We start from the raw sequence: 27,203 nt of genomic DNA, 5'->3' as shown, positions 1-27,203 counted from the left end.
TCTTCTTTAATTTCTAGTTTCCGTTTTTATTCTCCAGCCATTGATAAAATAATTCCCGTGTCATATAATATTCCGTTTGTTCCTTTTCTTTAATTGCAAGGGTTAACCTATTCATTTCTGCACGTTCTAATATTTTGACATTCTCATCTGTCGGAATCTTTTCACTTTTCCAGTTTTGTTCCTCTCCGTTTCTCATGTGGCCCTTTGAGAAAATTAATTGCCCGTTCTTGATCCCTTCTTAGCCCACAAGCACGGTACCTGGAGGATCCAATCTGGGTCGGTCACCGGGGTCAGAGGTATAGTCTTCCGAGATTCCGAGCCTACCCTCAGGGGATGTCTCTCTTCTACCAGAATATGTGCTTTGGGCTTTTCTATGCGTCGTATTTGTGTGGTGCCTGTTTTAGTAGCTGAACAGCTAAAAAGCTATACAGGCACCATATAAATGCCACACAAGAGAATAGCCCAAAGCACACACTCTTACTAGAGAGAAGTTCCCTGAGGATGGGCTCCAGAATGATTCCGAAAGCTCAGAAGACTGGGAAGCTGCCTCCCACCCACATCCCCAGAAGAATGAAACATTTGGGAAACATTAAAAAAAGGCTGAATGTTACATTTCCCCTAAAGGAGAAATGTAAAAATAATCTTAAGGGAGGCAGAAACCAGCCCTAGTTTTCCTGCCCCGAGCAGAAACTGAGGAGGCCAGCTTTTAGAAATGCAGATTGGGTAATCCATTCAGAAAGACCGGGTCAAGTCAGAAACTCAGATAAGCAACAAACAAAAGGTTGGCAAAATTAGTTCAGACAGACACCTAGGATTTGCATTTCCTCTTTTGCCTATAGAGCCAGCTATGACCCCTACATGACTCCCAGAGGAATCCAGAAGGTATAAAAATCCACCCACTCTAAACTCCATTTTGTCAGCTATCTCAGAATCATATGTGGTTGGTGGTTCTGCTTCATCAGTTAAGAGAACCTTTCTTTCCAATAAGCCTCCAGCCTCCATTTTATTTCCAGTGCCTTTCTCCCAGCTTGGAACTGAACCCAGATGGATTTTTCTCCCAACAAGACTGACTGACCCAGATTGGATCCTGCAACATTATCCTGGGACGCCTTTGCATCCCTAAGCCTCTTTTACTCGTTTATTCTGATCACACATGTATCATATCACTTATTAGTTCCTGTCCAGGTTGAAGTGCAAAGTGATTATTTATAGGCTCCAGCAGTCATGTGAGAAGTCACCCTGGAACAAACCACCCTTCGCTTTTAAAATAAAAATAACGTAGCCTGTCCTGTAGCTCCAACCACAAGCCTTAGCAATGACATGATGGGCCAATTCCGAAGCACAGAAGCAACTGGGAAAACGTGACCATCCTAGACCAGGCCAAATCCCAAAACACCAAGGAATTTCTAGAAGCCTGGCACTCTGACCGATCAGCCTTCCATAGACACATAGACATGAACAACATGTTAGTTAGGCTCAAGAGCCCGATGGATCTTGACAGAATAGAACACTGGGCCGTATCTAACAAAATGAAATTCAGTGTAGAGAAAAGTAAAGTCCTACACTTAGGCAAGAAAAATCAAAAGTACACATATAGACTGGGTGAAACCAGGCTCAATAGCAGTAACTGGGAGAGGGATCTTGGAGTCTTAGTGGACAACCAGCTAAATATGAGCCAGCAGTGTGCAGCAGCCGCCAAAAAAACTAATGCAATCCTAAGTTGTATTAACAGAAGGATACAGTCAAAATCAAGGGAAGTACTAATACCACTCTATAAAGCCTTAGTAAGACCACACCTAGAGTACTGCATCCAGTTTTGTTCACCACATTATAAAAAAGATGTTGAGACGCTAGAAAAAGTGCAGAGAAGAGCAACCAGGATGATTAGGGGACTGGAGGCTAAAACATACAACGAACGGTTGCAGGAACTGGGCTTGGCTAGTCTGGTGAAGAGAAGGACCAGGGGAGACAGGAGAGCATCTTCCAATATTTGAGGGGCTGCCACAGAGAGGAAGGGGTCAAGCTATTTTCTAAAGAACCTGTAGGCCAGACAAGGAATAATGGATGGAAACTGAACAAGAAGAGATTTAACTTGGAAACAAGGAGAAACTTTCTGACAGTGAGAACAATCAACCAATGGAACAGCTTGCCCTTGGATGTTGTGGGAGCGCCATCACTTGAGACCTTCAAGAAGAGATTGGGCTGCCATTTGTCAGAAATGGTATAGGACGGGGGGTTGGACTAGATGACCTATAAGGTCCCTTCCAACTCTGATTATCTGTTCTCTGTTAACAACTATAGACTATTCAAAAGAGACAATCAACCTGCCCAAAAGAGAACAAAAAGATTCCATCAATAATCAGCACCCAGATCAGCCTATCTTAACTCCAAGGTCAACTTCAGACCAACAATCAAGTAAGCAATACCCTAATCAAGAAACTGCCAAAAAGCCATCAGTAAACAGCCCAACCAAAGAATCTCATAAGACTACCCCCACACAGATAGGCAAGTCACCAGAATATAAACTGACAGCAAACAGCACTCCTTACTAGCACTGGTGATGTTACCTAGTTGGGTAATGAAATGTCTGCAAGAAAACAAGCAAGCTGTCAGGATTCCAGCGGTCGCCCTAATTAAATCATGAGCCTTGACGAAAACTGTAAAAACCTTCAAAGAATTCATTAGGAGCAACATACCGGCATGACCTGTAAGAAGCCGATTCTGGTAAAACATTCCTGCACTTGTTTCCAAGTTACCACAAGCTCAGAGAACACTATGGACCCCTCCTTTCAACCCTGAGCTACAAATATTCCCTTTTTTGGCGCTCCATCATGGCTAGTACTGATATCCACCTATATACAGAGGGTTCTCCACGTATGCACATCAGTTGAGCAACTATTTAAAGTTACAAATGGCACTGAAAAAAGTGACATAGGCGTTTTTCACACTTAAGACCGTTGGAGCATCCGCATGGTCACGTGATCAAAATTCAGAGGTTTGGCGACTCATGTTTATGACGGTTGAAGTGTCTGGGGTCATGTGATCACTTTTGAGACCTTCTGACCAGCGAAGACATTGGGGGAGCCCAATTCACTGAGTAACTTCAAGACTGCAGGGATTCACTTTATCAACTGTGGCAAGAAAGGTCGTAACACAGGGCAAAATTCACTCAAAAAGTATCTCACTTAGTAACAGAAATTTTGAGCTCAATCGTAGATGTAAGTCGAGGACTACGTGCATGTATATCCACCCATATAGAGACAGTTCTTGACTTAAGCCATTCATTTAGTGACCTTAAAAACTTACAACAGCACTGAAAAGAAGTGACTTTATGACTAGCCCTCGTATTTATGACCACTGTGGTATCCCCACGGCCATATGATCAAAAACTGGGCACTCAATACCAGCAATTGTTCAACAATTGTGTAGCTCCCTTAACAACTGCAATGATTGGCTCAACCATTGCCCAGAGCCATTGAACAAGAGGCGGGCAGCAAATATATTTCATGAATGAATAAATCATGGCAAAAGTCATAAAACTGAGCACCATTCACTTAACTACTGCCTTGCTTAGCAACAGACGTTCCCACTTCTGTTATTCTGTTATTTTTACATTTATTTATTCATTTACATATTGATTTATATATTTATTTCTATCCCATCTTTTATTATTTTCACAAATAGCTCAAGGCGGCAAGAACTCAAGGCGGTGTATATTTAACACACATTCCTCCTACTATTTTTTCCACAACAACCCTGTGAGGTGGATTGGACTGAGAGAGAGGGATTGGTCCAAAGTCACCCGGTTGGCTTTCAGGGCTAAGGCAGGACCAGAACTCACCATCCCCTGGTGATTGGCCCAGAATCACCCAACCAGCTTTCATGCCTAAGGCGGGACTAGAACTCACTGTCTCCTGGTGATTGGCTCAAAGTTATCTAGTTGGCTTTCAGGGCTCATGTGGTAAGATGTTGGGCTTGTGCACTGCTGAGGTCGGCAGCTCAGTGGTTCGATTCCCGTGAGCAAATAAATCTCACAGGGACTAAGAAAGGATCCTCCCCCAAATGCCTACCATATCTGTAGAGATTACACCACCTGAAAAAATTCCTTTCACACAGGCAGGCAGCCACCTCGGTGCTCCCTGGCTAGCACATGCCACACACTAAATAAATCAATCAGGGCTATGGCCGGATTAGAATTCTCCTGGTGATTGGTCCAAAGTCACCCGGTTGGCTTTCATATTAAGGAGGAACTAGAACTTTCCATCTCCCTCTTTAACTAGACCAAACTAGGCAAAATCACCAGATCACACTTACTTAAATTATTCATAACCTAATAATTTACTGTTTCTTGAAATATAATGAAATACGTGACATTTATTTATTCAAAATACAGGTTAACAAGATAGTTTTGTAAATGTATTATTAGTATATATAGTATGTACTTGAATAGTAATTGCAGTAGAGCACTATATAAAGAATTGTAACTATTTACAGCTAAAGTGATATATTGTACCTTTTATATATTTTTTCACTTGTTTTTAATCAACACGTTCTGTGTGGGCTTTTTTTTTCTTCCTTTTTTTTGACAATGAAGGAATTTTATCTGTGTGAGGCATGGTTCGGTTTCTCTGTCATTACAAAGGCAAAAAAAGTACTATTTTTAAATACTTTTCTGAGTAGATTTATTTATTTGGTTTGTCAATTGCTTACAAGATAATAGGTATAAGTAAAAACATAGTTATGAATACATGGATAGATATAAGAAAAATAAAAGAAACAATAAGGACAGGGACGGTAGGCACGTTGGTGCATTTTTGCATGCCCCTACAGACCTCTTAGAAAAGGGGTGAGGTGAATAGTAGACAGTCTAAGGTTAAAGTTTTTGGGGTCTGGGGAAGAAACCACAGAGTCAGATAGAGTATTCCAGACATGGACCACTCTGTTCCTGAAGTCGCATTTCTTGCAATCAAGTTTGGTGCAATTAACCTTGAGTTTGTATCTATTGTTTGCTCTTGTATTGTTAAGGTTGAAGCTGAAGTATTCATTGACATGTAGGACACTGCAATGTACGATTTTATATAACTATACTTAGATCGGACCGAAGTCAGCGTAGTTCTACGAAGCAACGAATAGAGGAGTAAAGAACTCTTCTTGTGAAATATTTCTGGATTTTCTCAACTGTGTTAATATCAGATACATAATGTGGGTTCCAGACTGATGAGCTTATTATTCATAACCTTGGTCTAGCAAATGTTTTGTATGCTCTAGTAGTTAGTAGTGTAATATTACCAAAGAAAAAGCTACGTAAGATTAGGTTAACAACTCTTAATGCCTTTTTGGCTATGTAGTTACAGTGGGGTCTAGCACTTAGGTCATTAGAGATGACAACTCCAAGGTCCTTGACAGAGTTTGGATCATCAACAAAGTCTTGACTATTCAGCCTGTATTTTATTTTCTGATTTTTTCTGCCAACATGTAGGACAGAGCATTTATTTGTTGAGATTTGAAGTTGCCATTTGTTTGACCATCCTGATACATAGTCAAGGTCTTTTTGAAGGGTAGTAGTATTTTCTGTGGTGTTGAATAGCTTTACATCATCAGTGAAGAGAACGCAGTTGCTCTTGATATGATCACAGAGGTCATTTATGTAGAGTATGAAGAGAGTTGGTCCTAAAATACTGCCTTGGGGGACACCACTATTGACAGGTAGAGAATTTGATAGGACACTCCCAATTTTGACCATTTGTTGTCTGTTTGACAGGAATGCTTCTATCCAGTTATGCGAGTGTCCAGAGATACCATAAGATTTTAGTTTTAGTAGTTTTCAGAGATGGGTTTCCACGTTGATACATTGTGCAAAATAAAGTGTCCAAAGGACTGCAAATACAGGTAGTCCTCAACTTACAACCACTTGTTTAGTGACTGTTCAAAGTGACAATGGCACTGAAAAATGTGATGATTTATGATCAGTACTTGCACTTATGACCATCACAGTGTATTCATAGCAGTATTTCAGTATTTAAGGGGCTGCCACAAAGAAGATGGGGGTCACATTATTTTTCAAAGTACCAGAAGGCAAGACAAGAAAGAATGGATGGAAACTAATCAAGGAGAGAAACAATCTGGAATTAAGGAGAAACTTCCTAACAATGAGGACAATTAACCAATGGAACGGCTTGCCACCAGAAATCAAACAAAGAGGATTAGGGGACTGGAGGCTAAAACATAGACTGTTGCTGAACGGTTGCTGAAATTGGGTATGTCTAGTTTGAGGAAAAGAAGGACCGAGGGGTGACATGATAGCAGTCTTCCAATATCTCAGGGGCTCCCCCAAAGAAGAAGGAGTCAAGCTATTCTCCAAAGCACCAGAAGGCAGGAAAAGAAGCAACGGATGGAAACTAATCAAGGACAGAAGCAACCTGGGACTAAGGAGAAATTTCCTGACAGTGAGAACAATTAACCAGTGGGATGATTTGCCCCCAAAAGTTGTAAATGCTCCAACACTGGAGGTTTTTAAGAAGAGACTGGACAGTCACTTGTCTGAAATGGTATAGGGTCTCTTGCTTGAGCAGGGGGTTGGACTAGAAGACCTCCAAGGTCCCTTCCAGCTCTGTTCTGATTGATTGAAAGAGAGGTGCAATTTAGAACGGAGGAGAAATTTCCTGACAGTGAAACAATCAACCAATGGAACACCTTGCCTCCAGAATTTGTGGGTGCTTCAACACTGGAAGTCACTTGACTGTAATGTTATGGGGCAGGGGTGTCAAACTGTCAAATTGTCGTCCTGTGACATATTGTAATTCGTCCCCCCCTTCGCTAAACCAGGGGTGGGAGTGGCCAGCGCATGACGCATCTGGCCTGTGGGCCGTAAGTTTGACACCCCTGGTATAGGGTCTGCTACTTGAGCAGGGGGCTGGACTAGAAGAGGTCCCTTCCAGCTCTATTCTGATTGAAATTATTGGTCAAATCATGGGATCAAAATCCAGGCACTTGGCAACTGGAAGGTATTTACGACAGTTGCAAAGTCCCAGGGTCACAAGATCATCATTTCCGACCTTCCCAGTCAGGTTCTGACAAGCAAAGTCAATGGGGGAATTCTCTTAACAACCGCATAATTCATTTAACAATTGTGTCAGTGTATAAGTAATTATGAGCTAGAATAGACATGGCAACAGGTCAGCCAATGGGGACCGTTTGAATAGACATGGCAACAGGTCAGCCAATGGGGACTGTGTAAATAGACATGGCAATAGGTCAGCCAATGGGGACTGTGTGAATAGACATGGCAACAGGTCAGCCAATGGGGACTGTGTAGATAGATAGACATGGCAATAGGTCAGCCAATGGGGACTGTGTGAATAGACATGGCAACAGGTCAGCCAATGGGGACTGTGTAAATAGACATGGCAATAGGTCAGCCAATGGGGACTGTGTGAATAGACATGGCAATAGGTCAGCCAATGGGGACTGTGTGGATAGACATGGCAACAGGTCAGTCAATGGGGACTGTGTGGATAGACATGGCAACAGGTCAGTCAATGGGGACCGTTTGAATAGACATGGCAACAGGTCAGCCAGTGGGGACTGTGTAAATAGACATGGCAATAGGTCAGCCAATGGGGGCTATGTTGATAGACATGGCAACAAGTCAGCCAATGGGGACTGGCTGGATAGACATGGCAACAGGTCAGCCAATGGGGCTATGTGGATAGACATGGCAACAGCTGGATAGTGGCAGTCCATGGGGATGGGACATGGCAACAGGTCAGCCAATGGGGCTATGTGATAGACATGGCAACAGGTCAGTCAATGGGGATGGATAGGGAGGTCCAATGGGGACTGTGTGGATAGACATGGCAACAGGTCAGCCAATGGGGGCTATGTGGATAGACATGGCAACAGGTCAGCCAATGGGGACTGTGTGGATAGACATGGCAACAGGTCAGCCAATGGGGCTATGTGAATAGACTGGCAACAGGTCAGTCAATGGGGACTGTGTGGATAGACATGGCAACAGGTCAGCAATGGGGACTGTGTGGATAGACATGGCAACAGGTCAGCCAATGGGGGCTATGTGGATAGACATGGCAACAGGTCAGCCAATGGGGACTGGCTGGATAGACATGGCAACAGGTCAGCCAATGGGGGCTATGTGGATAGACATGGCAACAGGTCAGTCAATGGGGACTGTGTGAATAGACATGGCAACAGGTCAGTCAATGGGGACTGTGTGGATAGACATGGCAACAGGTCAGTCAATGGGGACTGTGTGGATAGACATGGCAACAGGTCAGCCAATGGGGACTGTGTGGATAGACATGGCAACAGGTCAGCCAATGGGGACTGTGTGGATAGACATGGCAACGGGTCAGCCAACTGGGACTGTTTGGAAACTGAAACATATTATTTGTTTGTATGGGGCCATAAGAGACAGTTTGGAGTCTGGGCGTGGCTTTGACTTGCCGGACTATATATGAAAGTTGGTTTGATCTCTGTAACTCTTGCACTCTGTAATGACTTGCTTCTGTAAATGTTGCTTCTGTGTCCCTGATTTTGTATGCTGACTTCCGCTGTATGGTATTGTATATAAAGAAGTTTCTTATGTAAATGAATCCAGCAGAAATATTTACTTGCATGCTGGTTGGATGTGCTGCAAACTCTGACAAACTGCAGTGATTTGCTTAACAGCTGTAGCAAAAAAAGGTTGTAAAATGGGGCAAAACTCATGTAACAACAGCCTTACTTAGCAACCGAAATCTTGTGCTCAATTGTGGTCATCAAGTTGAAGACGACCTGTAATAAGACAGGGGTGTCAAACTTGCATCGTCACGGTGTCATCACGTGATGTAATGTAACTTTTGTCCCCTTCGCTAAACCAGGCGTGGGTGTGGCCAGTGCGTGACACATCTGACCCGTGGGCCTTGAGTTTGACACCGCTGATCTAGATGCTTTGAATGAAGGAGAGTTCAGGTTAATTCTGTCAACTCATAAAATATTTCTGTGGTTTTTTTAGAGTTGCCAAAAGAAAGGGAGGAGGGGGAAAGGGGTCTGAAAGAGCAGTGCGGCAGCTTGGAAATTGAAAGTGCATTCCATAAATAGTTTTCAAAGATAGTAACGAGATGACTGAAGTTTCTGCCACGCAAATATCTAACTGGAGAAACATGATTGATGACTCTTGTCTATGGATGTGTCTCATTGGAGAATATGAATTATGATACACCCAGGGGGTGGGGGGAGAAACCCAGGTCAAGGGTGACAATGTGTCTCAGAGTCTGCTACACCCAGGCAGTGCCGGACATGTTAACTCCCAATAAATCCTTTTGAAGTTTTGGATGTTTGACCCTAGACTCATAATTTAATTGGGGTAACTGCTGACAAATCCACTTAACAATCATGTTACTAACTTACCGTATTTTTTGGAGTATAAGATGCTCCAAAGTATAAGATGCACCTAGCTTTTGGGGAGGAAAACTAGAAAAAAAAATCTGCCTCTGCCTCCCAGCAATTTGCCTCCTTGCAGCGAACAGCCTGTTTCAGTTTCAGTTTCAGCACAGCCTGATTAGCACAAGCAACTGATTGTCCGTTGGATCGGCCTCCCGACAATCAGCGGTTTCAGGGATTGCCATTACCTATTGCCACCTCCACGCCCCCCATTTTTGGCCTCTGCATCCAGTTTTCAGCCTCTGTGTGCCCCCATTTCCGGCCCACTCCAGGCGGCGGGTATTGGAACGGGCAGAAAATGGGGCATGCAGAAGTCGAAAATGGGGCGCACGGAGGCGGCAATAAGCAATGGCAATCCCTGAAGCCTGAAACAGCTGATCGTCGGGAAGCCGATCCAACCAACAATCAGCTGCTTGTGCTAGTCAGGCTGTGCTGAAGCCGAAACTGAAACTAAAACAGGCTGTTTGCTGCAAGGAGGCAAATTGCTGGAAGGCAGAGGCCAAAGGGTGGGGGTCGGTGGGGGTTCAGCAACATTTGCTGTATAAGATGCATAGACATTCCCACCCACTTTGTGGGGTGGAAAAAGTGCATCGTATACTCCAAAAAATACAGTAACGACAGTCATTTCTTAAAACAATTGTGGCAGAAAAGGACGTATAATCTCCCATGACTCACTTAGAAATTTCAGTCCCAATTGTAGTTGTATATTGAGGACCACCTGTATAGATTAATTTCTCCTGTACAGGGAGTCCTCAACTTATGAGCACATCTGAGCCCAAAATTGATGCTACTGCTAGGTGAAACATTTGTTAAGTGATCTTTGCCCCATTTTTTGACCTTTCTTGCCACAGTGGTTAAGTGAATCGTTGCAGTTGTCTATGTAAAAACATGGTTGTTAAGGGAATCTTGGTTTCCCCCACTGACTTCACTTGTCGGAAGGTCGCAAAAGGTGGTCATGTGACTTTGGGAGGCCGCAACCTTCATAAATATGAACCAATTGCCCAGGATCTGAATTTTGATCATAGGGATGCTGCAATGGTAGTAAATGTGAAAAACAGTCGTAAGTCACTTTTTTCAGTGATGTTCTAACTTCAAACGGTCATTAAATGAACTGCTGTAAGTCAAGGACTGTCTGTATTCAGTCTTCTGAGGCTTAACTTCTTCTAAGGAACCTGCATAACAGATCTTTGCTACCGCCTTCAAGTTATCCCTACAATGGCGCTTTTTAAATTGCTAGGATTTCAAGGCTGCAAGCATACAGCTTTACCTGATTAGCATCTCTGCAGTACCATCAAAGCTTTGACTAATCCTTTGTGGAGAACTCCAGCTAAGGACCTTAATAGCAAGGCAACTACAGAGACACCTGGCTGATTGGATTAAGGGGGACTACAATGAATAGAAAACTTGGTCTTTAAAGCAGGGGATGTTTTCATTACTTTACAAGATTAATGCAGTTCAGCTCAGCTTTTTAACAAAGTTGAAAAATCAAAGCACTAGAGAGAGCAAAGAGATTTAAGCCTGGTTGGCTAGAGAAACATCACCCACCGTACAAAATAATCCTCTACGTTTATTTTGGCTCTAGGAACAGCCGTTGGGTTCCAAAGGATCTGTCAAATTTATTTCCCTCCGCTTTGAAAAAAGAAAAAAAGAAAAACCTGGCAAAATACCACAGCGAATGTAAATGACCTTCTTTCCTCGCCGAATTCAGCTTCTGGGTGGAAAGAATTTTGCTGGGTGGAAAGAATATTTTTGCAGATTGTCAGGGATGTCTGCACGTGTTATTTGTACCATGCTGCAATTTTTAAAAAGTCAGGATTTAGTTGTGATTCCCCTCCCCCCTCATTTCAGAACAGAAGTAGACTTCAAAATGAGGCTGAATGGGAAAAGCAACCCCCCCCCCCCCCCCCCCCCCCCACACTTTTTAGAGATAATATATTATTTGAGATACATAATACATATGTTAAAAGCCATTTAACGACTTACAGTATATATACTGTAAATGAAAAAAAAAAGCCAGGCTTCCTTACAAATGGCAATCTATACAGGGCTTGAATTAAGCCCATTTCCAAGACTGGTGACTTTGCAAATGAGATTTGCAGGTATAGAAGAAAAAGAAAAAAAACCCAACATCAGTCCTCTGGACTGACAAGGGAGTACAGGTAGTCCTTACGACCACAATTAAGCCCAAAATTTATGTTGCTAAGTGAGACAGTGGTTAAGTGAGTTTTACCCCATTTTGCGACCTTTTCTGCCATAGTCCTTAGGTGAATCACTGAAACTGTTAAATTAGTAACACCGTTGTTAAGTGAATCTGGCTTCCCCGTTGACTTTGCTTGTCAGAAGGTGGCAAAAGGGGATCACGTGATCATCAGGAAGCCAAGTTTAGGCATGATTGACAGATGGCTGCCTTGGCTTTAATGAACGAACGAATGAATGAACGAACGAATTCTTTATTGGCCAAGTATGATTAGACACATAAGGAATGGTGCATAGCAAAGATAACCAAAAACATAACCAAACACACCCAGAAAATGGGAGTCCATACAAGTAATCCTCAACTTACAACCAACCGTTCAAAGTGATTTATGACCTGTCCTCACTGTTATGACCATTGCAGCATCCTCATGGTTATTCGATCAAAATTTGGCATCTGTCATGTATTTATAACAACCTCCCTAGCCAGCATTCGTCAAGCAAAGTCGAAGTAAGCCACATTTGCTTAATGTCATTCAATTACCTGCTGTGATTCGCTTAACAAGCATGACAAAGAAAGGTTGTAAAATCAGGTGAGACTCATTTAACAACTGCCTGGTTTAGCAATGGGACTTTTGATCCCAACTGTGGTTGTAAGTTGAGGATTACAGAGCCATGGTAGCGCAGTGGCGAGAACGTGGTATTGCAGGGCTAATGCCCTATTCACTCCAGGAGTTCAATTCTGACCGGCTCACGGTTGACTCAGCATTCCGTCCATCCGAGATCGGTAAAATGAGGACCCAGATTGTTGCGGGAAAGATGCTGACTGTATAAGCTGCTTACAGAGGGCTGTAAAGCACTGTAAAGTGGTAAATAAGTCTAAGTGCAATTAATCTTCCAAAGTACCTGAAGGCAGGACAACAAACAATAGATGGAAACTGATCAAGGACAAAAACAACCTGGAATTAAGGAGAAACTTCTTAACAGTGAGGGCAATCTTTTCTGCATCATTGGTCCAACCAGTGAAATGTTCTTCCTTATGTCCAATGCTAATCCTCTTTCCTGTGACTTCACACCAATTTCCTGCACTCTGGAATGACAACAACCAGGTGTTGACCTTTCCAAACAGATGTTGATCTTTCCCAGAGATACCTTCCTCTGCCTTCTCTATGGACCACTTAAATTTTCCAAAGAAGGTGTGGGTGGAGGATATATAATCTCAGAGTGTCAATTTCAAGCTTCTCCTGGGAGAACAGAAAGTGCTTCAGAAAATGCAGAAAAAAAATGAAACCATTCGTGGAGTTTCTGGGAATTAAATATAACAATGGGCTCTTAACAAGGTTTTTGAAGTTTAATTAATTTAAGAGGGGGTATGAGCAGTTCCTTACTGTAAACAAGTATTGGGTCGACTTCCGGGACAAGACAATAAATTTGATATATGTGGAGCATTTGTTAAGAGAATGTGATATAAAATACTACAGAGAATGTTGATTTGTGACAACTGAGCCCAACATTTCTGAGGCTAAGTGAGACATTTGAGAAGTTCAGTTTTGCCCCATTATACGACCTCTCTTGCCACATTTGTCAAGGGAATTGTTTTGTTAGTAACCTGGTTGTTAAGTGAATCTGGCTTCCCGGTTGACTTTGCTTGTCAGAAGGTTGCAAAAGCGGATCATACAACCCCAGGACACTGCAACCGTCATAAATATGAGTCAGTTGCCAAGCGTCTGAGTTTTGATCACATGGCCATGGGGAATGCTGCAAAGGTCTTAACTGTGAAAAATGGTCATAAGTCGCTTTTTTCAGTGCTGTTGTAACTTTGAATGGTCACTAAACTGTTGCAAGTTGAGGACTACCTGTAGGCGAGGGAGGAGGATATTTAATCCGAGAGTCTCAACTTCGCTGCTTTACTGAGATTCCCTTGAAAGAACAAAAATTATTTCAGAAAACGCCAGGCCTTCAAACTGTTGGTAGAGTTTCTGTGAGGTAAATATAGTAACAGAGGGCTTCAAAGTTTAATTTCTTTTGGGGGGCGCGGTTTAACAGTTAACAGCTTTCTTACAGCAACAGGTATTGGGTTGACTTGATTGACAATAGATTTGTACAAAGGTAGACCTCGACTTACAACAGTTCGTTTAGTGACCGTTCAAAGTTACAACGCTGAAAAAAGTGACTCATGACCGTTTTCCACACTTATGACCATTTCAGCATCCCTGTGGTCACATGATCAAAATTCAGACGCTTGGCAACCGGCTCATATTTATGACGGTTTGAAGTGTCTCGAGGTCACGTGATTCCTTTTTGTGACCTTCTGACACCGAAATTCAACTAACTTAACAACTGTAGATCCTCAAAAGGATCTTCAAAAAAAAAATATGAAAGAGAACAAAATATTTATTATGACACATATTGATTGTGGCCAGGATTGCCTTTGCCCAATGTTGGAAACAGTGATATATATACCTGCAGAGAAACTAGTTATACAAAAAGTTATGAATTGTACTGAAATGGATCAATTATCACTGAGTTTAAAAGATAAAGAAGCTTCAATATTTTATAAGGTGTGGGAACAATGGTATAGCTGGATAGATCGGAGATAGATTAGGGATAGGTAATTATTAAATATAGAATATAGATAGAATAGTGTAATTATGCACAAATTAATACCTGTATTGCACAAATTATTGTCATACGATAAGCACCACAAATAGCTGTTACTGAGTGATATATTTTTTTATGTTTTTAATGTAATAAAAATTCAATAAAGTTTATTTTAAAAAACAACTAACGATTCACTTGACAACTTTGGCAAGCAAGGTCGTAAAATGGGGCAAATGTCTCATTTAGTAACAGAAATTTTGGGCTCAGTTGTGGTCGTGAGTCGAGGACTACCTGTATCATGTGACATCAAGAAGGGTCAGTGGCCCAACCTCTTGACACAACCTTCAGTTTCCAAAAGAGAGGTGTCCGAGGACCATCAAAGATGTGGTTATGTGGTTTCTTTTGACAAGCTAAGCTTCCTCTATGGGACAAGAGTAGAAGCCCGTCCTAAAATTGCGGCCTCTTTGTGCCCACGTCCATGTTGTTTGGTATCTGAGGGAAAGAATGCAAACCAAAAACCCTATGAAAGCATTATTGTCTTGCCTTCAAAGCCGGCATACACTGGTGGTCCTTGAAGTGTGTGATTTGTCTGCCGTAATGCACAGGTTGCTTTTATTTTCTTGGATCAACCACTAAATCACTGTTTCGGCTTTTTCTTCACTCCTGGTATCACAATAATGAGTTTTTAAGCCACCGTAGATGGATCAATACCAAATGGATGCCCCAAACAGTAGAAACAGAAGGATTGAGATGAAATGCTAAGGCAAGAGAGCCTCTCATTTTTCACACCCTGGCAACCGTGGGGCTCGGGGGGCCTCCAAACTCTGTTCCCCCACCCGCTTGAACTAAAGCTCTTCAATCTACAGCTCACCCTCTCTGCAAGATTCAATGTCGAAGAATCATCTTCTCCTATCTTTCTCCTTTCTCCTAACAAATCACTGTGCCTACGATGGGATTCAAGTATTTGAGGCATACCGGGCTGGGCCACAGTAAGGTTGATCACCTCTCAAACCCGTAGCTCAGGTTTTGCAGACCTCATATATTACAATCCTTGTTTTGTCTACCTTGAAAATACCCAGGGCAACTACGAGCCGCTTTCAAAGCTAAGCAGGCAGATGTGGTATTTTTTTAAGTGTTACATAGCTGACTCCTTTATAATACTCAAAACCCCTTCTATTAATATTTCTCCATGCCAGAGAAGAGGCTTGACGCCTTCTAAACAGATCTGCTTATGTTGCAATTAATAGTGGTGGCTGGAAGGAAGGAAAAGCATTCTCTGGTGGAGCTGATGAGTTTCGTTTGAAGTGGGGTTTAACCGAGCTGTGAACTATGTATCCTGGTGTGATTTGAGAAGTTTATTTATTAATTTTATTTGTAGCCCACCTTTATTAGTTTCATCAATAAGGCAGAGAACATATCCAACACATCTTCCTCCTCCTATTGTCCCTACAACAACCACCCGATTAGGTGGGTTGGGCTGAGAGAGAGGGCCCACAATCACTCAGCTGGTTTTCATGGCTAAGGCAGGTCTAGAACTCACAGACTCCTGGTGATTGGCCCAAAGTCACCCAATTGGTTTCATTGCTAAGGTGGGACTAGAACGCACAGTCTTCTGGTGATTGGCTCAAAGTTGCCCAATTGGCTTTTAAGGTTAAGCTGGAACTAGAACTCACAGTCTCCTGGTGATTGGCTCAAATTGCCTAACTGGCTTTCATTGCTAAGGCGGGACTAGAACACAGTCTTCTGGCAATTTGTCCAAAGTCGTTCAACTAGCTTTCATTACTGAGGTGGGACTAGAACTGGTGATTGATTCAAAGTTGCCCAATTAGCTTTCAGGGCTAAACTGGGACTAGAACTCACAGTCTTCTGGCAATTGGTCCAAAGTCGCCCAATTGGCTTTCAGGGCTAAACTGGGACTAGAACTCACAGTCTCCTGGTGGTTGGCTCCAAGTCGCCCAATTGGCTTTCATGCCCAAAGTGGGACTAGAATTCCCAGTCTCCCAGTTTCTAGCCTGGTGCCTTAATCGCTAAACTGGCTCTCAGATGAAAATGATTCTTTATATTAAAGACAGTTTAACTGCTGCTGCAAGGATCCCAGATTTTATCTTACCTTTACATGCATTGATTTATGATGCAGTAATAAGCTTTCAGAGTAAAAACCCGGCTAATCCTCAGACATACAACTTGTGAAACATTGTATTTATTTCTTGTAGTTTGAGGAACAACAGGTATGGCTGCATGAGGACCATAAAACTATAAAAACGTTTTTTCCTAACACTTTCAGCCCCATCAGATAATATCTGTGTGTTTTTCAAAGCTCATTCCCAAATCCTGAGGTCTGCAAATTTAATTGGGCCTATGAAATTTGAACACCTGTGCTGTTCACAAGGACTTATGTGCAACTTACTACTGTATATTCCCTGCTTTGCAACTTCCCAATTTATATATTACACTCTTCCCACTTCCAATCTTTACTGCTGCACATGTACACAGTAGAATCTGCAAGTAATGTCGGCATATTAATCAATAATAGTTTCTACAGTGACAGAAAAAAAATAACTATTTTATCAGAAATAAATAAGGCCATATCTAGATCTGAATTCACTTAATGGGAGATGCTGAGATATTTAATCATTCATACCAGAAAAATCAATACTTTCATATATACACATTCCCCTCTTCCCCAGTGAAATAGCTTTCAAAATTACACAATACAACCTTTCAACTATTTCTCACACCTTTTTTTTGAACATCGTCCATTCTGTCAAGTTTTTCCCCCCCTACAGGACCATGAGAGAGTTAGTAAGTTGCTTTAGACTAAGGGTCTCCAACCCTGGCAACTTTAAGACTTGTGGACTTCAACTCCCAAAATTCCCCAGCTAGCATGGTGGGATGAGCTGAGAGTAACTGACTGAGCCAAAGTCACCCAGCTGGCTTTCTTTACTAAGGTAGAATTTGAACTCACGGTCTCCTGCTGTCTAGCCTGTTGCTGGCTGGGGAATTCTGGGAGTTGAAATCCGCCAGGCTTAAAGTTGCCAAGGTTGGAGACCCCTGCTTTGGAGAATAGCTTGACTCCCCCTTCTTTGGGGCAGTCCCTGATTGAACATCAGTGATTCGCTTAGCAAAACAGTGTCAAGAAAAGTCGTAACGTGGGGCAAAACTCAACAAACTTCCCGCTCAACATCATAAATTTTGGGCTCAACCGTGGTTGCAAGTTGAGGACTACCTGTACTCTCTCTATTTATAGATTGATTGATTGATTTGATTTGAATTGTCACCCATTTCCCTTTGAAGCAACCCTGGGTGGCTTATAAAATTAAAAGCCAATAAAAACACGAACAGTAAATATACCTTTTAGCAATAAGAAGTTACAATTTAAAAGATGGGGAGGAAGGGAGCAAGATGAGCAGGGTTGAGTGAGAGATGGGAGCCTTCTCTTAATCCGTCAACCCCTTCCAGCTTGATATACCCCAGTTGGGTTAGGGAAGGTCAGTAGAATGTCTTGGTATTTGGGGGGGGCAGGGGGTGGGGGAGAAGGGAGGCAGAGAGAAGCAGGTTTCTCCAAATTTGGCTCTAGAACAAAAATTGCACCTGTCCCTTCCTGCTACATCCAACCATCAAGAGAAGGGGGAAAAAAAAGAATTTTCTCAACAGGAATAGAATGGGAGGACTGGAGGGGTGGGAAACAGCTGTGCTCTCTTGTCTGTCTTTAGTGGGCTGTTCCCCAAAATGGGAGAATTAGTCAGAATTGGGGAGGGGGAGGAAGAGAGACTGTTGCAGGCAAGTGGCTCAGTCAGCAAGTTAGCAGGTGCCACAAGGTTTATTTTTAAAGCATCCCTTCTCATGGTGCCAATAGTGGATCTCTCTGGATTTAGGCAGGCCATTTTTTTTCCCCTTCCCCTGTTTGTGGCCCTCAAGGCGGCATGGGGAAACATAGTGCGCGACTAGCATCGGCCACGCTAAAAAAAAAAAATTGCGATTCTTTTTAAAGAAATCCATCATAAAATTTAAGAACTTAAAAGAACATTTGTATGCCCCCCCCGACTCCCTCAGGGTGACTCAGATAACAGATAATCAAGAGTTGGAAGGGACCTTGTAGGTCATCTAGTCCCACCCAAGCAGGAAACCCTACAGCATTTCTGACAGATGGGAGTCCAATCACTTCTGAGCAAAATTTCTGTTGCTCAGTGAGATGGTTGGTCAGTGAGTTGTGCCTCATTTTATGACCTTTCTTGCCACAGTTGTTAAATGAAACACTGAAGTGGCTCAGGAATTCTGGGAGCTAAAGTCCACAAAAGAGGCCACAGTTGCTCACCCCTGCTCTCAGGTAGCGGTTCCTAAACCTTGGGTCTCGGGACCCCTTAAGGTTCTTAAGCTTTGGCTTATGCAGATGAAATCTACTGATGTTTACCGGGTTAGAAAGAAACCCTGAGGAACTTTCAAATTACTTATTTATTTAACTTCACAGAAAGGTCTTGAGGCCGCCATGGGTTCCCAGATCACATTGCTGTTCTTAAGGGCAAGATTTTTTTTTTTTTAAAAAGTAGTTTTGCCATGAGCATCCGTATCTGATCATGAGAAGAATTAACATCCCTTAGACAAAGAGCAATTTCGTGAATCAACAGTGCTGGTCAGTCTGATCTGCAACAATCTGAAATGTGCTCTAAAACAGAGTGAAAACAAGTAACAGCCCTTGTTAACAATTCTCTAGACAGACTTCTGAGCCGCTGACCCAGCTCTTAAAAGCTCTTGCGAACCGGCACCAGGGGAAAAAAATGGAAAGATTAATGGAAAAGCGCAATTTAAAAAGAGGCGAGACAGAAGGTTTCCATTTAGATGGCACACCCTGAAATAATCACGTTCCCTTCCCTAAAATATGAGTGACTTTTCTGCTCCAACAGGACAGTCAGGAGAAAGAAATGGAAGCCGAGGTGTCTACGGATTAAAAACAAATCCAGGGACTTCTCCTTCATCATGGTGGGGCAATGGTTTGAATGCAACATTGCAGGCTAACTCGATGCAGTTCGATCCTGACTGGCTCAAGATTGACTCATCCTTCCATCCTTCCGAAGTTGGTAAAATGAGGACCCAGATTGTTAGGGGCAATATGCTGAGTCTGTAAACCACGTAGAGAAGGCTATAAAGCACTATGAAGTGGGAAATAAATCTAAGTGCTATTGCTATAAGTACTATTTATGTTTTCAAGGCACAAGTGTTATATCCAAACATCCAAAACAGTCTGGAGAAAGCTAGAGATGAGTAAATAAGGCAGACATGCCACAAGAATGCACTGATCGGCATGGATAGTCGGTCCAGTATTGATCTTGGTGTTAATTTCTGCTTATCTGGAAATTGATTGCTGGTGAGGGAGTCTTTTGGTCCTCTGGTTTCCTTTTTGGCTTTTTGATGATCTGTTTTGAATGGTGTGTAGATGTTGTTTATCTCTATGTGCCTGCTGATAGCTGGGAGGGACCACCAAGAACATTCCACCAACACCGACAGGGCAAGACGCTATATATATAAAAAGAACAAACCCCACTCTCTTCTAGCACTGATGATATTACCTAGTTTGGATAATGAAACGTCTTCAAGAAAACAACCAAGCTCAGTGAACACCAAAAACCCCTCATTCAATATGTACAATCAGACTTGCAAATTTTACTCTTCCTGTTGAGTTGATTTCCTGGTCTGGGCTATTTAGTGGGGCTGTGACACTATATAATAGTAGACAACAGAGGAAAAAAATGGGATTGGAAATAATTAGCTGCTTTATCAAAGAAATGTTGTACAGCGGAAACCTGAGAATGAGGGTGGAGAATTAAGTGAATGCAACAGGAATAAAGGGGTAATTAATGAAGAAAAATATGATTACAGTAGCCATTGAGAGCAAATGAAAAGTAAGGCAGATTCTGGGAATCAAGTTCACGTAAATTAGCTTTGGTCTATATCCCACAGCCACTTAGTAACACGAGTACCCTTCCAGCCTCTGCTGAGCTAGTATTGACCAACAATTAAGAAGCAAACAATACCCCAATTAAGGACTAGCAATTCAGACAAATAAGTTAACAATAAGCAATAGCCTAATCAAGGAACCACCAAGAAAACTCCTACCAACAGTGACAGGGCAAGCCACTTGTATATTAACAAAGAGCAAACCTCACTTCTTTCTAGCACTGATGATGTTACCAAGTTGGGTAATGAAATGTCTGCCAGAAAGCAGCCAAGTTCAGAGAGCACCAAGGACCCAAGTATTCAACCCTAACCTACAAATATTCTATTGATATTGAATGATAACATCTATAGACCTGTGGCCAAAATGACTCACATAGAATCCGGAAGTTTAGATTATGTATCAAGTTGGGGTCAACCTTTAGTGATTACATATGTAGACCTTCTCTAGGATAATCTGTCCCTAACCTGGCCCTTTAGAACTGCTGGAGTGTCAAACTCAAGGCCCGCAGGCTGAATCCGGCCCATGGGGTGCTTAAATCGGGCCCATACTGGAAACAGCAAAGGACCAGCCAGCGGTGCCTCTGGCAGTGAAAAACGGAAGTGGGGGGGTCCCCACACAGCCGTTTTCACTGGCAGAGTGCTCGGCCCACCACAGGCTCCCCCGACATGAGTGACATCAAGCTGGCCACGTCCCACCCACCCCGCAAAGAACCACAACTTTTGTGTTCGCCGGCAGCCTGTGTAGACAGCAGTAAGGCTGGGAGGTGATTGCCCTCCCTAAGGTATAAAGGACAGGTAAAGATGACGAAACCTTTGCAGAAAGCAAAGTCGTTCATTTGGTTCAGATTCATTCTTGAAACTCTTTGTACTTTGGTTGGTTTTTGTTCTGGTTCATTGGACACTTCTGTTGTTGGCAGCACTTCGCAGGAAGAAAGGTGGGTGCTTATCTCAGGGGACTGTTTGAGATTCATTACCGGCTGGGAATGAAAGTAATTCCCAGTATTGCAATAAAACAAGACTTGTTTTTAAAATAAGCATGTGCGTAATGACGATCTCGGAAGCCTTGGTCAGAACAACAACCCTGATGCGGCCCTCAATGAAATCGAGTTTGACACCCCTGCTTTAGAACATATCTTTAAAGCCTCTGCAGCCCTAAACCTGGAGGATTTAATATTCCCCAACAACAAGCTGAGTATATAAGAAAATATATCCATCATGATATTGAAAAGCCTTCCCTGACAGTCAGATAATACAAAAAAAGAAATCCCAAAGGCACCAAATACATAAGGCTATAATTGACCCTTGACACTTAAAGCAGCGAGCTTGCATGAGATCACATTTTTGACTTGACAGAAATATCCTTTCAAGTAGCAGGTAAAGAACTAACTGGTCAATCAAATGTTAAGCTTTGCCAGTCACATAGCGCTCCCTAAAGCCAAGACACAAAAGGCCAAATAAAGGATCAATTCATATTCTCTATGCTGTGCCAGCACAGCAAATCCAGGACAAAGCTGACACAGTTAAGCAACAACCCACTGTAATAACCCTCCCCTCTCTTAGCTTAATAGCTAAATAGACTGCATGCCAGGGGAGGGAGATCAAAGGACAATCTAAGAAAATGGGGCTTCCTTATAGAAGACTCGGTATGAATGTAGAGAAGAACAATGCACCTCACATATACTATGGTGCATACAATGTCCTTCAACATGTGTGAAGGAAGACCTCATGCTGGCGAGAGAAACAGCAACAGCACTTAGACTTACCATATATACCACTTCACAGTGCTTTTACAGCCCTGTCTAAGCGGCTTACAGAGTCAGCCTCTTGCCCGCAACAATCTTTTTTTACCCACCTCGGAAGGACGGAAGGCTGAGTCAACCTTGAGCCTGGTGAGATTTGAACTGGCAAATTGCAGGGAGTCGGCAGTCCGCAGAAATAGACTACAGTACTGCATTCTAATCACTGCGCCAATTCGGCTCTGTCAGTGTGGCCCGATGCCCAGTAAATGTTATTTAGTTTTAATACTATTTATTCTATATAGAGGGCACAATGGCTCGTTGGCTAAAGATGCTGAGTTTGTCAGCTGGAGAGTTGACAGCCCAGGTTTGAGACCCGAGCTCTGAGCAACAGGTTGGGCTCCCGTCACTTGCTCCAGCTCCTGGCTATCTAGCAATTAGAAAACATGTGAGTCGATTAATAGGTACCACTTCAGTGGGAAAGTAACAGCATTCCATGTGCCCCGACATATAATCAGGCTGGCCACATGGAAAATGTTTTCAGACAATGCTGGCTCCCTCAGCCAAGAAACAGAGGTGGACACGACTGACGGGGAAACCTTTACCTTTTTATATTCCTATGACCTGTTTTATACCTCTTTTATTCGCTCAGTGTTGAATGTTGTACGTCTATAATTTCTAAGTGCTTCTGACACCAATAAAGAAAGACCTCCAAAGATCCAAACTTACTGGTTCTGACCCCACCTGTAACCTGCATACCTGGCAATAAAGTTCAATGAATATTTCAAATTCAGCCAGGTTGCCAGTTGGCAGGCAAACGTGAATGACAAATTATTTTTATGTACAAGAAGGCAAGGGGATCTGTTTTGTCCTTGAGCTGAAAAATGCCCAGCGGCATCGAAAAAAAGAGGGAGCTTATCCCTGTGCAGAAAAAAAACCTAATTATCTCCTCCGTGAAATGCTTCTTCACTTGGTATTGTTCACTTGAAATGTTTTAAAACACCGCTTTCTGCACTGGTGTGTGTGTGTGTGTGTGTGTGTGTGTGTGTGTGTAGGAGACAGACGGCGGGAAGAGAAATTACCTCTGCAACCTTTGGAGGAACTCCATCTCCGAGAACTTCCCGAATGAAGCATTGTTGGCTCATGTAACACGAGAGTCCGCAGGTCCTCTTGAAGGCATCTTTCAGCCGTTTTAGCTCTACGTCCGTCACTGTATTGAACAGAAGAAAAGGGAGAGGGAGGGAGGGGAGAGGAATTAGGCACATTTGTTTTAAATAAGGACTCTTTGCACTCCTTAACTCAGGGGTGTCAAACTCAAGGCCCGCGGGCCAAATCTGGCCCCTGGGGCGCTTAGATCTGGCCCATGGGGCCACCCTGGAAACAGCGAAGGAGTGGCCGGCGGAGCCTCTGCCAGCAAATAAACAGCTCCATTTTCATTGGTAGAGGGTTGCAGGAGGCCGTCGCGACTGAAAATGGAGCTCGTGAGCCTGTTTTCAGTGGCAGAGCACTCGGGCCGCCACAGGCGCCCCCGATACAAGGGACGCCAAGCTGGCCACGCCTCCCGCCTACCCGAGGTCAAACACAATCCCACATTTCAATGAAATCGAGTTTGACAACCCTGCCTCAACTATTCAAAAAAGGAAAAAAAAGAGAGAGTGAGATTAAGACATCTATAGACCATTTGTCTCATAAGGCAAACTCAACCACACGTCCATCTTAGAGACAGTTTTCTATATAGGAGGTTGACCACTTTTGAACGTACTGCTGGGTCTTCCTCAAAAGTCTGAATGAAGAGATGCAAGAATAAGCTACAGTAGTCCTTGACGTACAATGATTCAACTAGAGACCGTTCAAAGTTACAATAGCACTTATATAAGGTCAGTCCCTGCACTTATGACCGTTGTAGCATCCCCACCGTCATATGATCAAAATTTGGGTGCTTGGCAACTGGCATGCATTTATATATCTATTTATTTATTATTTAATATATAAAATACAAAGAAAAATAGAAATGGGAAATTAAGGGAAGGAAAAGGAGAGGGGGAAAACATGATGTGAGGTACAAAGGAAAAAAGAAGAAGAAAAAGGTGTTGACTTCCATTTTTTTTTTAGCACAGTGCAAGATAAAAACACTTCAGCCTCGACTTTTTGCTTTTACCTATTAGTATGTAAGTAGAGTTCTAGAGTATTTCTCTTGGTAAGGTCAAAGAATTTGAAAGAATATAGTGAACTTTTGTTAATAAAAATGGTGATGGTTCACAAAGATTATTAGGTGCCAATAGAAATACATACTATTTCCATAGCAAGGAAGATAAAGCAGGAATGGTTAGATTGATTATTTTATTTAAAGAGGAGAATATATTTAAGTACATTTTTCACTTAAATATGACCTCTAGATTTTCTGCTTCTGATGAAAAAATATATATGAAATTTTGACTTTGCTTTTGCCAATTAGATAAATTTGTCGTTTTAGAAATGGCAATTGGCATATATTATGCACCATCCTGGGGTCATGTGATCACCATTTGTGATTTTTCCCAGCCAGCTTCCAACCCAGCAAACTCAATGGGGGAAATCAGATCTGCTTAATGACGGCATGATTCATTTAACAACTGCAGTGATTTGCTTAACAACCATGGCAAAAAGGTCATGAAATCAGATAGGATTCACTAAACCACTGCCTTGCCTAACAACAAAAATTCTGGTCCCTATTGTGGTCATAAGCTGAGAACTATTTTTTTATTCCCAGCACAATCTTTCACTTCCAATCCAATTCATACATGTACAGTATATTGTGCCTAATGGTCAGCACCTAAAATTTTCTCCTTATACAGCTCTTCTGTTGCAACTCAGCATTTCAAAAACTGACTCAATTCAGAATTTTGAACCAAGTAGATCCGTGATGACAAACCTGTGGCACGCAGAGCCATTTGTGTGGGCACGCAAGCCCCAGCCAAACTTACCTGCACTGCCTCCCAGCTGATTTTCGGTCCATTTGAGGCAGTTTTAGCCCTCCTGGAGGCTTGAGGGAAGCCTCTACAGCCTCAGGAGGCCAAGAAACGGGCCTTCCGGAAAAACCGGAAGTGCCAAAATGGGCCCATTTTCAGCCTCCTGAGGATTCCCTCAAGCCTCCGGGAGGCGAAAACAGCCTCAAATGGGCCAAAAATCAGCTGGGAGGCGTGTGCATGTGCAGTGCAGGTAAGGTGGCAGAGTGGGGTTGTTGTGCACACATGCACAGGGTGGGTGGGGCGCATTGCATTGTGGGTGCTGGTGCATGTGCTTTCAGCACACCACAGCAAAAAGGGTTGCCATCACTGGAGTAGATGGACAGAGGAATAAAACAGGATTTTTTTTTAAGAAAACCAGAATACTCATTTTTCAGTTTCACTGCTAAAATATTTACTGTGTTTTTCTTAGCTCCGTAGGAACTTTGCTATTTGTACTATGATGTGAATCTGAAGTAGGGGAATTCTCGACTGTGAGAAGAATCCTTCTCGGTCCCCAATTTTCTTGGATATAAAGCACTAATGCTCCCAAACAAACACCCGCTGGACTGCCAAGCACTGTTATTATCTTTGCTTATTCACAGAAGGAAAAAAAGAGTTGTCACCAAGATGGTTGACAACCATTATCAGCGGCACAAAAGCACTGCGGGACTCAAATTGACAGGGGGGAAACAACAAAATCTAAGAAAGGTAGAACCATCAGCCGAGGCCAGGTGGGTTGCATATGCCCCGTGGTTGACCCTTAGCAAGAAACTGTGAAATACTATGCTAATACCTCATTTACATGCCACCTACAGTCGCTAATGGTGAGAGGGCTGGCCGATAAATTTAATAGATAAATCTAAAAAAATGATGCAAGTGGAAGCCTTTGAATCAGAATCAGAATAGAGCTGGAAGTGAGTAGAGTAGAGTAGAGTAGAGTAAACAGAATTGGAAGGGACCTTGGAAGTCTTCTAATCTAGCCGCCTGCTCAAGTAGGAGGCCCTATACCATTTCAGACAAGTGGCTGTCCAGTCTCTTCTTAGAAACCTCCAGTGATGAAGCACCTACAACTTCTGGTGGCAAGCCGTTCCATGGGTTAATTGTCCTCACTATTAGGAAGTTTCTCCTTAATTCCAGGTTGCTTCTCTCCTTGGTTCATTTCCATCCATTGTTTCTTGTCTTGCCTTCTGCTGCTTCAGTGAATAAATTGACCCCCTCTCTTCTTTGTGGCAGCCCCTCAAATACTGGAATCCTGCTATCGTGTCCCCCCGTGACAAACCACTGTCGATCAAAGATGGAGTCTTTGCCATCCATCAGCCAATCAAGTTCTCCTGAAATATCTCCAAATGTCTTTGCTCAGCACTGGGAGACCTAAATTAGCATACAGATAGTCTTTGACTTACAACAGTTCATTTAGTGACACTTCAAAGTTACAACGGCACTGAAAAAAGCGACTTATAACAATTTTTCATGACAACCTTTGCAGCATCCCCATGATCATGTGATCAAAATCCAGAGGCTTGGTTCCTACTTATGACCGCTGCAGCATACCACGGGATTGTGTGACCATTTTTCGCAATCTTCTGATAAGCCAAGTCAATGGGGAAGCGAGGTTAACTTTGACAACCAGGTGACTAACTTATCAACTGCAGTGATTCACTTAGCAACTGTGGCAAGAAAGGCCATAAAAAGGGGCAAGACTCATTGAACCAATTCTCACTTAACAACAGAAATTTGGGGCTCAATTGGGGGTCGTACATCAAGGACTACCTGTAGAGGTAGACTCTGACTTACAACCGTCTGAAGTTACAATGGCACTGAAAAAAAATGACGTATAACCAGTCCTCGCATCCCTACAGTCAGGTGATCAAAATTGAGGCACTTGGAAACCAGCATTTTATCATTCATTTATTTATTCCACAAAAATATACAGCTGCCCAACTCACATATTTATGATGGGCGCAGTGTCCCAGGTTCATACGATCCCTGTTTTCAACCTTCCCAGTTGGCTTCTGGCAAGTCAAATCAATGGAGAAAGTCGGAATTCGCTTAATGACTGCGCAATTCACTTAACAATCACAGCGATTCACTTAACAACTGTGGCAAAAAAAAACAGTTGTAAAATGGGGTGCAATTCATTTAACCAGCTACCTTGCTCAGCAACAAAAGATAATCTGGCCTCAGTTTTGGCTGTTAGTCAAGGACTACCTGTAATAATATTGAAATTAATTTAATAAAAATTGAATTAGCTGAAGTTAAATATTATTTCCTCTTAAGTGTATTTAATATTTTA

The 27,203-nt window shown here is 42.6% G+C and overlaps 1 protein-coding gene across 6 annotated transcripts in view; it reads right to left on the bottom strand.

Moving 5' to 3' along the window:
- Window positions 1-27,203, bottom strand: part of USP32 (ubiquitin specific peptidase 32) — a 206,466-nt gene that overhangs the window by 119,367 nt on the left and 59,896 nt on the right. For all 6 annotated transcript variants that reach the window (XM_087925228.1, XM_087925232.1, XM_087925236.1 and 3 more), the window contains exon 2: window positions 23,006-23,133. In XM_087925228.1, the coding sequence (XP_087781354.1) occupies window positions 23,006-23,133 (128 nt within the window). The remainder of the gene's footprint in view (window positions 1-23,005; window positions 23,134-27,203) is intronic.

Source organism: Pseudonaja textilis, chromosome 1 (genome assembly GCF_049901715.1).
Source record: "Pseudonaja textilis isolate UNSWEBS1 chromosome 1, rPseTex1.2, whole genome shotgun sequence".
NCBI lineage: Eukaryota > Metazoa > Chordata > Lepidosauria > Squamata > Elapidae > Pseudonaja > Pseudonaja textilis.
This window is presented reverse-complemented; position numbering and strand designations above follow the sequence as displayed.